The following is a 13,533-nucleotide window of genomic DNA, read 5'->3' on the forward strand; positions in this document are numbered from 1 at the left end:
ATATTATCTATTACATTATTTATTTAATTAATATTATCACTTATAATATCAGGTTCAATCTAATATTTTAATAGTCAAGAAATATACGTTTAATAGTCAAATTAAAATTAAAATTTTATAAAAATAGTTTAAATTAAAAATTAAACATAAAATTAAAAACAAAAGATTATAAATATAATTTTTATAATAATATTATTAATATCTACTTGTTTTATCATAATTAATATTTATCGAAAAAAAATAGGTAATTAACTTTAGTGTAATTTTTTAAGATATTATATAATATTAAAATATTAATTTAATTTCTGCCTAATTTGAATAAAAAGGAATCGCTTTCACCGTTTGAATAACCAGTCCTGATTTTGTTATAATATTGTCAGAAACATGTTTAAGTTTTGACCTGCAAAGCCGAATTTCACCGGGTTTGGTTGGTGGCAAGAATATACAAACACAAAGCACATTGCTTGAGTTGACATTTTTCCTTGTACGCAGAAATCTGCAACTGGATTGAAGTTTCAATCTTTCACCTATCCATGGCTTCCTCCCACTTTCTTTGCACTAACTATGTCTTACCCACTTCCCATAACCCCTTCAGAATCAGCCATTTAGCTCAGTTCAGACCAAATGGGTCATCCAAATTTCACACAAAGCTTCAGTTTCAGAGACCCCACTCGGTCAAAGCCATGGTTTCTGATTCCAACTCCTCAAGGAAACAAATAGAGGTTACATGTTTTGCCCCTCTTTTTTCTGGTTATGTTGTTAGTTGATTGAAGTTTCAGTGTGGTTGTTTGTGTTGAGTGGCAAATTTTTAGAGATAAAGTTTGAATTTTTAGTGTATCATGCCTTGGATTGAATTTTCATCATTTTTGAGTGTTATGATTTGAATTGGAGTTTCAGTGCGGTTGTTTGGGTAGAATGAGATTTTTTTATCGTGTTATGCTTTTGTTTGGATTGATTTTTGTGGACATATTTAATAAATGTTTTTTAAATGTCTTATTTTTTGTTGGTAAAATTAGATAGTGTATGACCCTGAAGCTAGGATAAACAAGTTGGCTGATGCAGTGGACAGGGAAGCTCCCCTTTCAAGGCTTACTTTGTTTTCTCCTTGCAAGGTAATCCACCTTCCACCATGCTTTTGCTTAGAGGTTACCCAAATTTGTTTGCTTTGTTTTAAATTACCAACCCTTCTGCTGCAGATAAATGTTTTCTTGAGAATAACTAACAAGAGGGAAGATGGGTATCATGATTTGGCATCTCTTTTTCATGTAAGTTGTGATCGCAATTTGGCAAATGCTTCATTGCTCTTTTGTTTCATCTACTTGTTAATGTGGTTTATGTATTCTTGAGCATGGCTGACTTGCATCTCGAGTCTTCAGGTGATAAGTCTAGGTGACATAATTAAGTTCTCTTTGTCACCCTCAAACACCAAGGATAGCCTGTCAACCAACGTGTCTGGGGTGCCCCTTGATGATAGAAATTTGGTACTACTGCTTTCCCTTTGCAGCCTTTTCTTCTTCTTGTCATTTATTTGTTCAGAGAATGTTATGTGGGAATTCTCTTTATTTCAGATTATTAAGGCACTTAATCTTTATAGGAAGAAGACTGGCAGTGATAAATTCTTTTGGGTATGAGTTAACAATGCAATTTTCTTCCTCATTTTTATTATTTTTAATTAAAGTGCATGCTTTTTTAGATTGCTTGGAATTCTACTTAGCACAAGATGTAATGTGCGTATTGTATATTCATGTTGTTTTCAGATTCATCTTGATAAACGGGTGCCAACTGGGGCAGGGCTTGGTGGTGGAAGTAGCAATGCTGCAACTGCATTATGGGCAGCAAATCAATTCAGTGGTTGTCCTGCCTCGGAGAAAGAACTCCAAGAATGGTCAAGTGAGATTGGATCGGATATCCCCTTCTTTTTCTCCCAGGGAGCAGCCTTTTGCACTAGTCGAGGAGAGGTTAGTCCAAACATTAGGTACCTTCCTTTCTCAAAATCAGATTTGAGAAAAACCGCTAGATGTTTACTTCTTATTTATTTTTAAATCTTACTGTGGATTTTCAATGTGTACCACCGATTGATATTGATATATCTTACAATTTTAATGTGTTGCTATAACTAGAAGTGTTAAGACTTGAGAGACTTATACCACTGTCCTGCAATACAACTTAAGAGTCATGGTCCAAAAGTTTGATAGTCATTCACTGCTGATTAAATATGAGCGAGTGATATTATTGTATAATATGACCAAAGGGCCCAAACTTTACAGTTGTTTGTTCAGATCACCTAGATTGATCTTTATTTCTGAAACCTTAAATAATTTAGTGCTAGAAGACGTTAGATCATTTTGTCATGGATGGGAAGGGATTTATATCTATTCATAAAAGGCTATTCTATTTGACAATTACTAAAGAACACGCTCTCACATTTATAAACCTTTTAACCTTGTGCAGGCAGCTAGACTTATTCAATATGATCTCCCAATCATTATATTTTATTCAAGATTTTTTCTTTCACTTGTGCAGGTTGTTCAGAATATCCCTCCACCAGTATCTTTGGACATTCCAATGGTTCTCATCAAACCCCCACAAGCATGTTCAACTGCAGAAGTCTACAAGGTATTTCACTTTTTGTAGTAATGAAACCATACTTCCTCTCCTCCTTTTATAGTCACAAATTTAACAACTTCCAATGATACAGCGTCTAAGGATAGACCAGACTAGTAATGTTGATCCTTTAACATTGCTGGAGAAGATCTCAAAGACTGGCATCTCACAAGACGTTTGTATTAATGATTTAGGTATGCTTCTAGCTGCATATCATTTTTTGGCTTTGATTTGATCTTATTGAATGCACATTGCACATAATTCTGAGGTGTTCAGTATGAAGGTAATCTAGCAGAACCGATATTCTACTGCTCTAGTCTCATTATATAATCATGTGTACAACATACTGAAATATCAGTAATGTCCCTCACTGTCCTGCAAATCAATCATTCCTATCATTGACATTATTGTATTTGATCCAGATGCACATGTACAAGCATCAGAATACTAAATGAAGTTGCTACTGTTCTGATGTGTTTGACATTTTCATTTGATTTTTAATTTTCTTTTCATGTATTTCCCTTTTCTTCATCTGCAGAACCTCCAGCATTTGACGTTCTCCCTTCACTCAAAAAACTGAAGCAGCGAATAAGTGCAGCTGGTCGTGGAGAATATGATGCTGTTTTTATGTCAGGAAGGTGAAAATAGTGGAAAATCTATTATTCTATAGTATATAGCCTGACATTTTTGTGAAAGTCATATATACTTGCTAGAGCGCTCAAACATTAAGAAAATCAGCTTAAACATAACATAAAATATTAAAAATAATGTCTTAGTAGATTTCTTTTTGGGTGACTCGTTATCATTGGAAAAATCTAGAGCTTCCTAACTTTTTGAAGCTGAATATACCAATTTAGAATTGTATAATTCATCTTGTTTTGAATTTTTTCTTTTTGTAAAGAGAGGAAACAAAACTCTTACCAAAATGATGCCATTGCCTCTTAGTATTCTCTGTTTGACCCATTATCATTGGAAGAAGGTGAATATAGAAATATTGATTATCAACCTAGATCTTTTGTCATGTTCATATTCATTTCATTTGACTCTCATGTATGGATGTGTTAAATGTCTCGGTGTCCTACAGTTTGGGCATTAGCCTTGTTGGATTGTCCATGTCTGTGTTCGAGTCTATGCTCTGTAGTTCATTGGTTGAAACAGTCTTTGGTGAAAGGGAAATCCTAACAAGGAGATTTCTTTCTTTTTCTTTCAGATTTTAGTCTCCAATAACAGATTCATTCTTTGTTCATTCTATCTTTCATTCTGTTCTTCAATTATGGTTTGTTGGTTCAAAACAAGCATCACTCTCTAAGACTGTAACTGTGTCTAAGTTGTATACTTTTTCCATGAACTTCCTCAGTAGAGAATTTTCCAGAAATACCCATGTAATTGAATTATTGAATTTATTTCTTTACAGTTCTAATTCTATCAAAGGTTCTAAGCAAAAGTAAACTGAATTTACGCTTCCCTTCCTGAATGATATTAATTATGCTGAAGTAGTCCTGTATTTGTTTTGGTCTCCCTTTTTCTTTGATATAGAATCTCTTGATTTTGAAAGATGCAATCATCTTATATGCTGTCTTAATACATCTCATGCAGTGGAAGCACTATTGTAGGAGTTGGTTCTCCTGATCCTCCACAATTTGTCTATGATGAGGATGAATACAAAGATGTGTTCTTATCAGGTAAGCGTCCATAAATTAACCTTGAAAGTGAAAAACTACATCCATCTCTGTGATATATTGAGGCTCTAGTTCCATATGCACACATCCACTTATCCAGAAGCTAAAATGATTAAATCTATGTTTCATGTGCTGCAACAATTTTTTGTTGGAAAGTTGGCAATGAATTTTGTTGTTAACATCTGTTAAGCATAAGATTATGCAGTGATTCCACATGAAATATAAGTTGTTAAGAAACATAAATCCCTTAAAATAGCTGATTTTAATTTGAAAAATATACAAAGTTCAACTCAGGGCCACTCTTTGAATGCTGTTCTGATGGGGCAAGTGAAATCTGGTAAGCCAAATGGCATTTTGGGTGGAGTCTGCTGAAAAGTTTGTCACTACATTAATTAAAAAGATGCATTTTTGTCTCATTAAATTTTTTAGATAGTGCTGGTGTGTAATGATGTGTTTTATGGTCCTTAAACCCGTATTTTTGGAAAAATATGATTTATTTTCTTACATATGGTTATTGAAGTTAAGAATAGTGCGTGAAAGACCCTAATTATAACAATCCTTTGCATTTAGTTGATGGAACAACAGTGAACAAAGGAGCACTTCTTCAAAGAATTGAATGACTGAGATTTATTGAGTTATAAGCACATATACTAATTCCTAAGTTTTTACTAATAAGTTAGGTGGAGTCATGTTCACCCCTTTAACTAGTTTTGAAAAGTTAGAATGCCACCTCCAATGATAGAATCTGAATACTCCTCCTAGTTAACAAATAAAGAATTTAATGCTTTTTATGTAATCAAGATGTTGAATACATTTATTTTTTTATTAACAATTTAATACTTTATAAGGCATTAGGATTTAGGAGGTTGTTTTAGAACAATATAGAAAAACTTCTGATGGTTTTGGTTCTAATGGGGACTTTTCACCTTTATTCATTTCAATTGCAGATGCATATTTTCTCACTCGAGAGGCAAATCAGTGGTACCAAGAACCTGCTTCAACTCCTTCTGCCTCTGCTGTTGTTTCTGAGTCTGTTTAATATATGATTTATAAGATAATTAGATAGTAATGTAAAATTAACTTGGCTTTTTCCCTGCACCATTTATTGATGTAAAAATAAGTCCTTAGTCTCCCTGATGCCAAACATGTTTCTTGACATTTTTGGATTGGATGTGGTGCAGATCAATAAATTGGAAGTCGTCACCACAAAAATAAAAATTTTAAAAATGGGGTAAATATTTTTGGATAACTAAGGATTACTAGATTTCAGATTTCAGCTGTGGCTTCACTAGAGAAATGTGTATATATTTTGAATTTTGAACCTCTCTTACATTTGCAGGTGTGCCTTTTTAAGAAAAAATTGAAATTTGGGGTGGTTGAGTTGAGTCTTTTAAGGGCTAAGGAGGAAAATTGACATCACAATTCACATGATTTCCTCACCCTTCTGTTTCATCTTTCCACCCTCAGAGTTTTTTTTTGGACATTTTTTACGGAAACAAGTTTCTGTTCTGTATAAATCAGTTTCCGTCAAATCAGCAACACCTGAAAAAAAAAATGGAATGCTACAGGAGATATGAAAACTCACGTGGAGAAAACAATGAAGGACGAGAAAATGTAAAAGGAATGAGATGATTGAAGATGAAGTGAGGGTTGGGGAGAGGGAGGTGTGAAGGAGTAGAATAGTAATTTCCCTAAAAACATATATGAAAAAAATGAAAATAAAAATTGGGGTGTGATGATTAAGAAGTGAGTGTCAAAATTATGAGTTTATAGATATTCTAGATTCAAAATAGAAATTAAATCAACATGCCTCCCCAAACGTGATTAATTGTATCGACAATTGAAAGTTTTGTTTTTTTAACTATTGGAAGTCTATTTGATTATAAGAATAAGGTTTTTTTATTAGGTATTTTTTGTAGATATAATTGTGGGACTAATCCTAATTCCGATAGTTAATAATAGTTGAACAACTTCGTAGTGCAAAGTTGTAGTCGGAAAGTCTATAATTTTTTTTACTAATAAAATAAAAAGTATTAGAAAAAGTTGTTCATATAATAATACAAGGAAACTCTTAAAAGTTGCAAGTTCAAATGTGTCAAAACACTTCCATGGTTCCACCACAACAAACTAAAGTTGAGGACTAAAGTTGAGGTGAATAGAAAAGAATTATTCCATTCAAACCAACAATTATGCAAATTGATGTCTATCTTAACTTTTGAATTAATAGTAAGTTAATCACTTATACATTGTCAGTATAAAAAAATTTTATACTGACAATTAATTAGATCTTTTAATTGTGTCATGTCACAATTAAAAGTAAATGTGTTTATAGTGACATGTCACAATTAAAAAATTCTGACAGTGTATAGGTGATTAACTCTAATAGTAATAGAAAAGATTTATTCTATCTTAACAATTCCTAAAACTCTGAAGAAAAAAATTATACTTTTTTGCATCCAAACTTTAGTCTTTTTAAGAACAATATACATAGATTAAGAAATATAGAAGTATTTAATAGATATGGATTTAGACTACAAATCTCTTATTTAATATTCCATTATCTCAATTTCATTATCTTGTTTTTGTAAAACAAGAAAAGAAAAAGAAGTGAATACTTCTTTCTCTAATAATGAATGAATGCATTTTAAAGTCTCTACACACTTGAAGATAATAATAAATGTAACACTTTTTTGTACAATTTTACTAAAATATTCACCCTCAATAAATATAATACTTTTTATTATAGTGATTGAATAATTTATGAAAGAATAAAGAAAAATATAATAATTAATATTACATTAAGTGAGAAAATTATTTATTTTGGAACATTTTCTAAATGTTAAAACTACAATCATTGTTTATCAAATGGATTAATTAATAGAGAAAATGTTTATTAAATGAGTATAATTGAGAAAAAAAAGTCTTAATTAGATTTGGTGATTCTCCATCATTTGGAAATTCAAAGAGGACAATTATCATGACAAATAGGATTTAATGCCCGAATTTAAACAAAGCATTGAAGTTGAATCATGAATAGTAAAGTCATCTGATTAGTGTTAGTATCAGTTCACTTCTTAAGTTAGACTTCTTAAGTTGGACTTCTACACAGTTTATAGTGCGTACTTGTAGCTGTAATATAACTAAAATGTCTAGGTTTGTTAGTACTTGGTCGGACGATCAAAGTTAAGGTATGGAAGTAAATTGTGCATGTAACAGGGAGTGACGAGGTATTCTGTAGTGTGCATGTGAAATGGTACCAGAAATTAAACGCCAGTTTTCCGCTGAAAGCTTACCACCAACATCATATCAACTATAGCATCATAAGAACAAACATCAAATCCACACATTTTTTGGTCTTTTTTTATTCATTTGATTTCTCCCCTCCACTCTACAGAGAAGGAGAAGAAACAAACTGTCTCGGCAAACTAAAAAGGTCTTTCCCTTCGAATGGAGAACTCCATTCCCGAGAACCTGATGTTTCAGCAGAGGATACTCCACCATCTTGCAATCCAGGCAGGGGAACAATGCTACCATTAGAGGGTATTGATCTAATTCCTGGCTGAGCAGCCACGCCAGAAGCATTTGAGCCATATAGAGCACTACTCTTTGTAAAAGGTGAAAGCCCTAGCAATAATGCATTGGACCGTGGTGGAGATAAACCTCGATCCAAGGACCAGTCTATGTTGGTATAATCAAATTGCATTGTACCCCCAGTGCTCCAATCTACCGGGGAAGTTGCCCCTGATGTTGCTGCCGATCCTAGCCCAGAGAAAAGTCCAAGAGAAGAAGCAGCAGCAAGCGTTGGGGATGTAGCCGCTCTACTCCATATGCTATTCCCTCGGTTGGTTGCTTGAAGATCTACTGAACTGCTATTGCCAGCCAGAAACTGTTGAGGTGGTTGACACTGAAGTTGGTGGTACAGTTGATTAGAACTGAAATAGTTTGAACTGTGGCTTCTAGTGCTAGTGGGGTGAGACATAAAGCCATTGGACCTCATGACTTCTACACTGTTGGATGGATACCAACTGGCAGCTGCTCCAGGAGGAGATGAACTCATACTGGCTGGTGGAATCTGCTTTGCATTTAGAGTTTGTGGACGCTGCATCACAATTACTGGCTCCCTAGCTGCTCCAGGTTGAAGGTTCTTATAATCACCTCCAACAGTCATATAAGAAGCTTCTGTCTTGGCAGGTGTGGTTGAAACTTGCAAGGGTGGTGCCAACGAATAAGAAACTGAAGGATTAGATCCTGCAGTTGGCCACCTCTTGTCAGCTGGTACAGCAGTTTGTTGAGATTTTGTCCATTCAGACTTTGGTTGGATTCTCTTAAGAGGCTGCACAAGTCTGCTGCCGGATTCTGTAGATCCTCCCAGCATAACCGCTTGCTTTGTATAGTTAAAATCCTTTTCATCTTTTTTGGGCTGATTTGGGGAAAGAATGGGTTTTGTCTGGGTCCTGGCATTCTGAATCACTACTCCTGACTGCTTACTGCTATGGGAAGGAAGATCATCAATTTCCTCTGGCTTTGGTAGACCAGACGGTCGATCCAGCTTCAAATCTCTCAAAGACTCTGCAGCCTTATCAAGATCACCCTCACAAGCAACAACTGCTCTTTCAACCTCCTGCTTTGAGCAACTGTACCTGATTTCTAGGTCTGCAATCCGAGCAAGTTCTTCTGATATATCAATTTTCAAATTACCCCCACCTATATTAGTATCCTTATGATTGTCTGCTTCTTCACCACCTTCAAACAGCCATGCTACTGATTCTTCTACCCTTCCTTCATTCAGTATCAATGCTACTGTTGCACGCTCATGAGAAAACCCCATGGCCACAAGCTGTTGCGCAAGTGACTCAAGTTTCCTTGACATAATATATCCACTGCAACGATCATGCAACTCTTGTGCTCGCCTTTCCTTCTGTCGTTGATGTTTCCTCTCATTCTTTTGGCGGATTTTCTCTCTTTTGTCATTATCAGCTCCCGGTACTGCTTCCAATCGAACAGGAGGATTAGAACCTTTCTCTTTAGGATCTTCTGACTCACCAGACCAACTACCATTGTTAGAAACAGAATCATACTCCACACTAGCTACCACAGAGCCAGCAGGATGTTCATCAGTCTCATCTATGTTCCGAAAACGGCCATTAGAATGTACTTGGGAGGTAGATGTTGGTGACATCTCCAGAGTATGGAAAGTTCCCGATAAAGGGTTGTATGCACTAGCTGGTACTCCAGCTACTGCATTACCAGATCCCGAGGGCTTGGCAGAAGATTTTTGAGCTTCCTTTCCTGCCTTTTTGTCTTTAGACTTGGATTTGGAAGCAGGAGACATCTCTTTAGTAGCAAATATGTCCCTGGAACATTAAAGAAAAATAATCAGATTAACTTGTTCTCTAATGGACTACCAAATTACAAGAGTCACAATATATGCATATCAAGAAAATTAAAAACCAAACCAAGTATATCAGATAACATTCTGTTAACATCAATAATCGTGAGTGTGGATGTATATGCAAACAATGAAGTGCTCAAGGATTATTGAAGGAAAATATGCCCCAGTTTATACTATAACAAACTACAAAGGGAAAAGAAAAAGACAGAGGGGGAGTAACCAATAAAAAAATATTCATCAATAAAATTCTACAAAATCAAATGGACCGTCTCCTTAAAAGAAGTCTCCTTCAGAAGAAACTGCTTTGTCCAAGATTACTGTGTTACATGCAGATTTAGTTCAGAAATTGGGTCTCATTTGTTCTTGCATAGTTCAGCAGTTTCTTTCTCTGGAATAACTTGATTGGCAAACATTAAATTTCCCCCAACAACCCTCAAAAATTCCTACATGTTAATTTAGATTATTTGTCACTAGCAGAGATGCTAAAAACTTTTGATGCTGTTCTTAAGTTGTGGCTCTTTGGTGTATTTCAGTGGAAAGAAATGCTAAAATCTTCACTAGTTGTTGGTTGTCTCTTTAGTTTAATTGGGATCTAATTGTATTCCTACCTTTATGGCATTTTTCTCATTGTCTTTTTGCTCAGGAAGGGGGTGAACTTGCTAGTTCAACAGAGAAATTGGTATGCCATGTTATATGTTTCTTATTCTTAGTTTTATTTTCTGTTATTGTTGGTCTTGATTATTTTACACACTGAGGATTTCTTACCCTCTTGCAATTGCATTTGTACCTTTCTCTTCTATCTTAATAAATTCTTTGTTTGTACTTTGTAGAAGAAAAGAAAGAAAGAAAGAAATTTCTAGCAAGAAGGAGCAAGGGCAATAAAGAAAGAAGGTTTATGAATTTCATAGGTCCTCCAATATCTTTCCAGCACTAAAATTGATTCAAAAAAGAATTTAATAACACATGACCTTTCTTTTACCAGTGATGAGAAGCTTCATTTATATGCATGGCGATCTCTGGAAATTTTAATAACAATTAAAGAATTCAAACAGTACATGATCTATTTGACAACAAAAAATCATGTTCATCGTTATAAACCAATACAAGGATTTCCTCTATCCCTTACTTATACACAACAAAAGTAGATAACTTGTTTGATCAAGTATTGAAAGGATATCACAATGAATTCACAGTGGATAATAAGACTCAACTGAACTAAAAAGACACAATAGCACAGGAAATCTGGGATATCGTATCCATTTCTTAGTCACTACTTCCTTCCCTTCTATCTACTCTTCTCTTGATTAATATTTCTGCATAAGTTTACAACAGAATTCCCCTTTAATTTTCCTCTATGGCCATGCTAACTTTTAATTGTCTGTAATCCCAATAGAATCTTTCCACTTACCATTTCTGCAATAAATCTTTCCCAAACAGAAGACTTTCCCCCACCATGAAAGACATACAATACCGACCTCCAAAAAATGTACAAATATAACATACTTGTCAAGTCCATAGATAACAGCATTCATTGCAGCCGAGCCTTAGAAGAAGACTCTATGACTTCTCCCCCCGCCCCCCGCCCCCCACCCCCCCCCCCCCCCAAACAACAACAAAAGAAAATGGTTTATGCCCTACATCCAGGAAAACACGTCTCCATTCCAGTCATACCATCACTCAATATTATTAATTTATTACCTAATATTCCCATTCTTCTGTACAGAATCTTATGATAGAAAGAAAAAAACTAACAATAGTAGTATGTCTTTAGTGGACTTCCCCACAGCATATTGATCAGTTGAAGGAACACTAACTAAAACAGAAACAAAAATCAGAATTGTCATTATTTGATTAATATTCTTTTCTAGCATGCCCCCCACATGAATGTGGATAGACTAAAGTTAATAATCATATGCACAGTCAGTCACATGCAAGTCTTACTAATTATTATTATCTACCTTCCAATCCTTTTTACTAAGAGGATAAAACATGACATTAAGTTCCAAAAGTACATCCAGAAGTAAACAAAACAAAGAAAACCAAATCCTAACTTAAGCAAAGATCATAACAGTCATGTGCATCCATTCAACTACCTTTGAACAGCATGCAATTAATTAGTACGGTAGTGACACTATTATACTAATGAAAGGATAACCACCTAGAAAAGCAACACGCCTCAAGACAAAGATCACATTCTCTGACAAAGCAACACATACAATCAGCTGCCTATAAACTCAATCATCACCATATTCGCATAGAACAAGCACAACCAAATAGTCATGAAAACTATTAGCAAAAAATATTTTCAGATTAACAACTACAGCATATCCAGTGCTACTAATCAGTGTCATTAATTGTTCCTCAGTCTTCGAAACAGATTGCCAACGTGCGCTCAATACAAACCAATCAACAAATTCCACAACAACCAAAAAGCCACCGCAAATCCCCTCGAAGGATCCATCAACAGACAAACCCAATCCACATCCAAACATGTCCCGAAATTCCGATTCCATAAAGTCGATAACCACCGAATGCGGAATGCAAATCGCGAAATTCCACAATTGCGCAAACAAAATTATAAACAAAACCTAAAATCTAAAAAGCTGAAACCAGATAATAGTGTCAAATTCGCACAACATCATAGCTATGGTACAGGTCAAAAGCTAAAAATACTTAAAGAGAATTGAGAAACAGAGGAAGAAGAAGAAGAAGGAGGAGGACGAGGAGGAGGAGAAGGAAGAACCTGTGGATCGAGCTCTTGAATGGGAAAACCGTTGAGAAGTTAGAGAGGGAGATAGGTTTTTCGAGGCTGAAAACTGAAATTGGGGGAATTAGGGTTTTGATTCGAAGAAACAGAAGAGATCCGAAAATTTGCGAAAAGCGAAAAGAAAAAATGCCCAAATCGTATTAACGAAACATATATAGTGTGACGATCAGTTTTTGCATTCCTCTGACATCTTTATTTATTTATATTTTATGTAAAAAAAAAACACACACACACACACACATTATGTCTTTTCTCTAAATTCTTTAAATAATAATCTATACATTTATATCTATATAACTATACATATCTATATCTATACATATAATAATTACTCCAAAATTTATAATACATATTTTATAATTTAGTAATTTTTTTATTTTCACTTTTTATCAAAAACTTTTATCCCTAATTTATATTACATATTTTAAAATTATTAAAATTAATCACTCTCCACAATAATATAAAAAGTTATATTATATGATTACTTATTTTAAAATTTAAAAAAAAAATTGTTACAATCATCTTCTCTCAAAATCTCTTCAAAATATATATATATATATATATATATATATATATATATATAAAAGCAAAGTGTCTGATTCACCTACTTTTTTAAAATAATAATAATAATAATAATGAGAAAAAAAAATAAATACCACTTTTAAATCTGAGGGAAATTAAGTTCAATTTTACTCATATTATCGATTTTTTTTGTTGAGCATATTAACAACTTGGTGGTAAAATAGAGTTACATAAAATTTAATATAAAAATATGTCATTCTTCAAATATAAATACAAATTCATATTATAAAATTGATATGAATTTTAATTTATATTTTTGATTATTTATGTTTTACTTAAATTAAATGGTATAGAAATATTATGAATGTACATAAAGAATGCATTGATCTTCTTATTTTACTGAATACTTTATATTCCAATTTAGAGAATTTGTACTTTTATTTTTTGTGCTAAAATATTTGACATTTTAAAATTTTAAAGTCTAATTTATATTTTTTCTTAATTATATTCTTATATATTTGGTAGATATTTTCTTCATCTATTGTTCACTTATTTTTTAAGAAATTGAG

At 33.6% G+C, this 13,533-nt stretch overlaps 2 protein-coding genes across 2 annotated transcripts; one reads left to right on the top strand and one right to left on the bottom strand.

The window, feature by feature from the left end:
- The first annotated feature begins 362 nt into the window (after positions 1-362).
- On the top strand, positions 363-5,532 carry CDPMEK (4-(cytidine 5'-phospho)-2-C-methyl-D-erithritol kinase). Its single transcript, XM_020375843.3, has 11 exons — positions 363-722; positions 1,017-1,112; positions 1,197-1,265; positions 1,377-1,481; positions 1,569-1,625; positions 1,758-1,958; positions 2,524-2,616; positions 2,699-2,798; positions 3,143-3,242; positions 4,201-4,286; positions 5,231-5,532. Exons 1-11 carry the CDS (start codon positions 534-536, stop codon positions 5,320-5,322), a joined length of 1,188 nt encoding a protein of 395 aa, XP_020231432.1. The 5' UTR covers positions 363-533; the 3' UTR covers positions 5,323-5,532.
- Positions 5,533-7,557: 2,025 nt separating this feature from the next.
- Positions 7,558-12,603, bottom strand: LOC109811996 (uncharacterized). Its single transcript, XM_020375852.3, has 2 exons — positions 12,419-12,603; positions 7,558-9,637 (listed from the first exon to the last, which is right to left on the bottom strand). Exon 2 carries the CDS (start codon positions 9,613-9,615, stop codon positions 7,672-7,674), a length of 1,944 nt encoding a protein of 647 aa, XP_020231441.1. The 5' UTR covers positions 9,616-9,637; positions 12,419-12,603; the 3' UTR covers positions 7,558-7,671.
- Positions 12,604-13,533: the final 930 nt, after the last annotated feature.

The sequence above is a fragment of the Cajanus cajan genome, chromosome 2, assembly GCF_000230855.2.
Source record: "Cajanus cajan strain Asha chromosome 2, NIPB_CcT2T_4, whole genome shotgun sequence".
Lineage (NCBI taxonomy): Eukaryota > Viridiplantae > Streptophyta > Magnoliopsida > Fabales > Fabaceae > Cajanus > Cajanus cajan.

What these genes read in the sequence shown, in the direction of transcription:
- CDPMEK (XM_020375843.3), top strand. Translation starts at nt 534, where the DNA reads ATGGCTTCCTCCCACTTTCTTTGCACTAACTATGTCTTACCCACTTCC. An exon ending in CCTCAAGGAAACAAATAGAG is followed by an intron (nt 723 to 1,016) that starts GTTACATGTTTT and finishes TGGTAAAATTAG; the next exon opens with ATAGTGTATGACCCTGAAGC. An exon ending in CCCTTGATGATAGAAATTTG is followed by an intron (nt 1,482 to 1,568) that starts GTACTACTGCTT and finishes TCTTTATTTCAG; the next exon opens with ATTATTAAGGCACTTAATCT.
- LOC109811996 (XM_020375852.3), bottom strand. Translation starts at nt 9,615, where the DNA reads ATGTCTCCTGCTTCCAAATCCAAGTCTAAAGACAAAAAGGCAGGAAAG.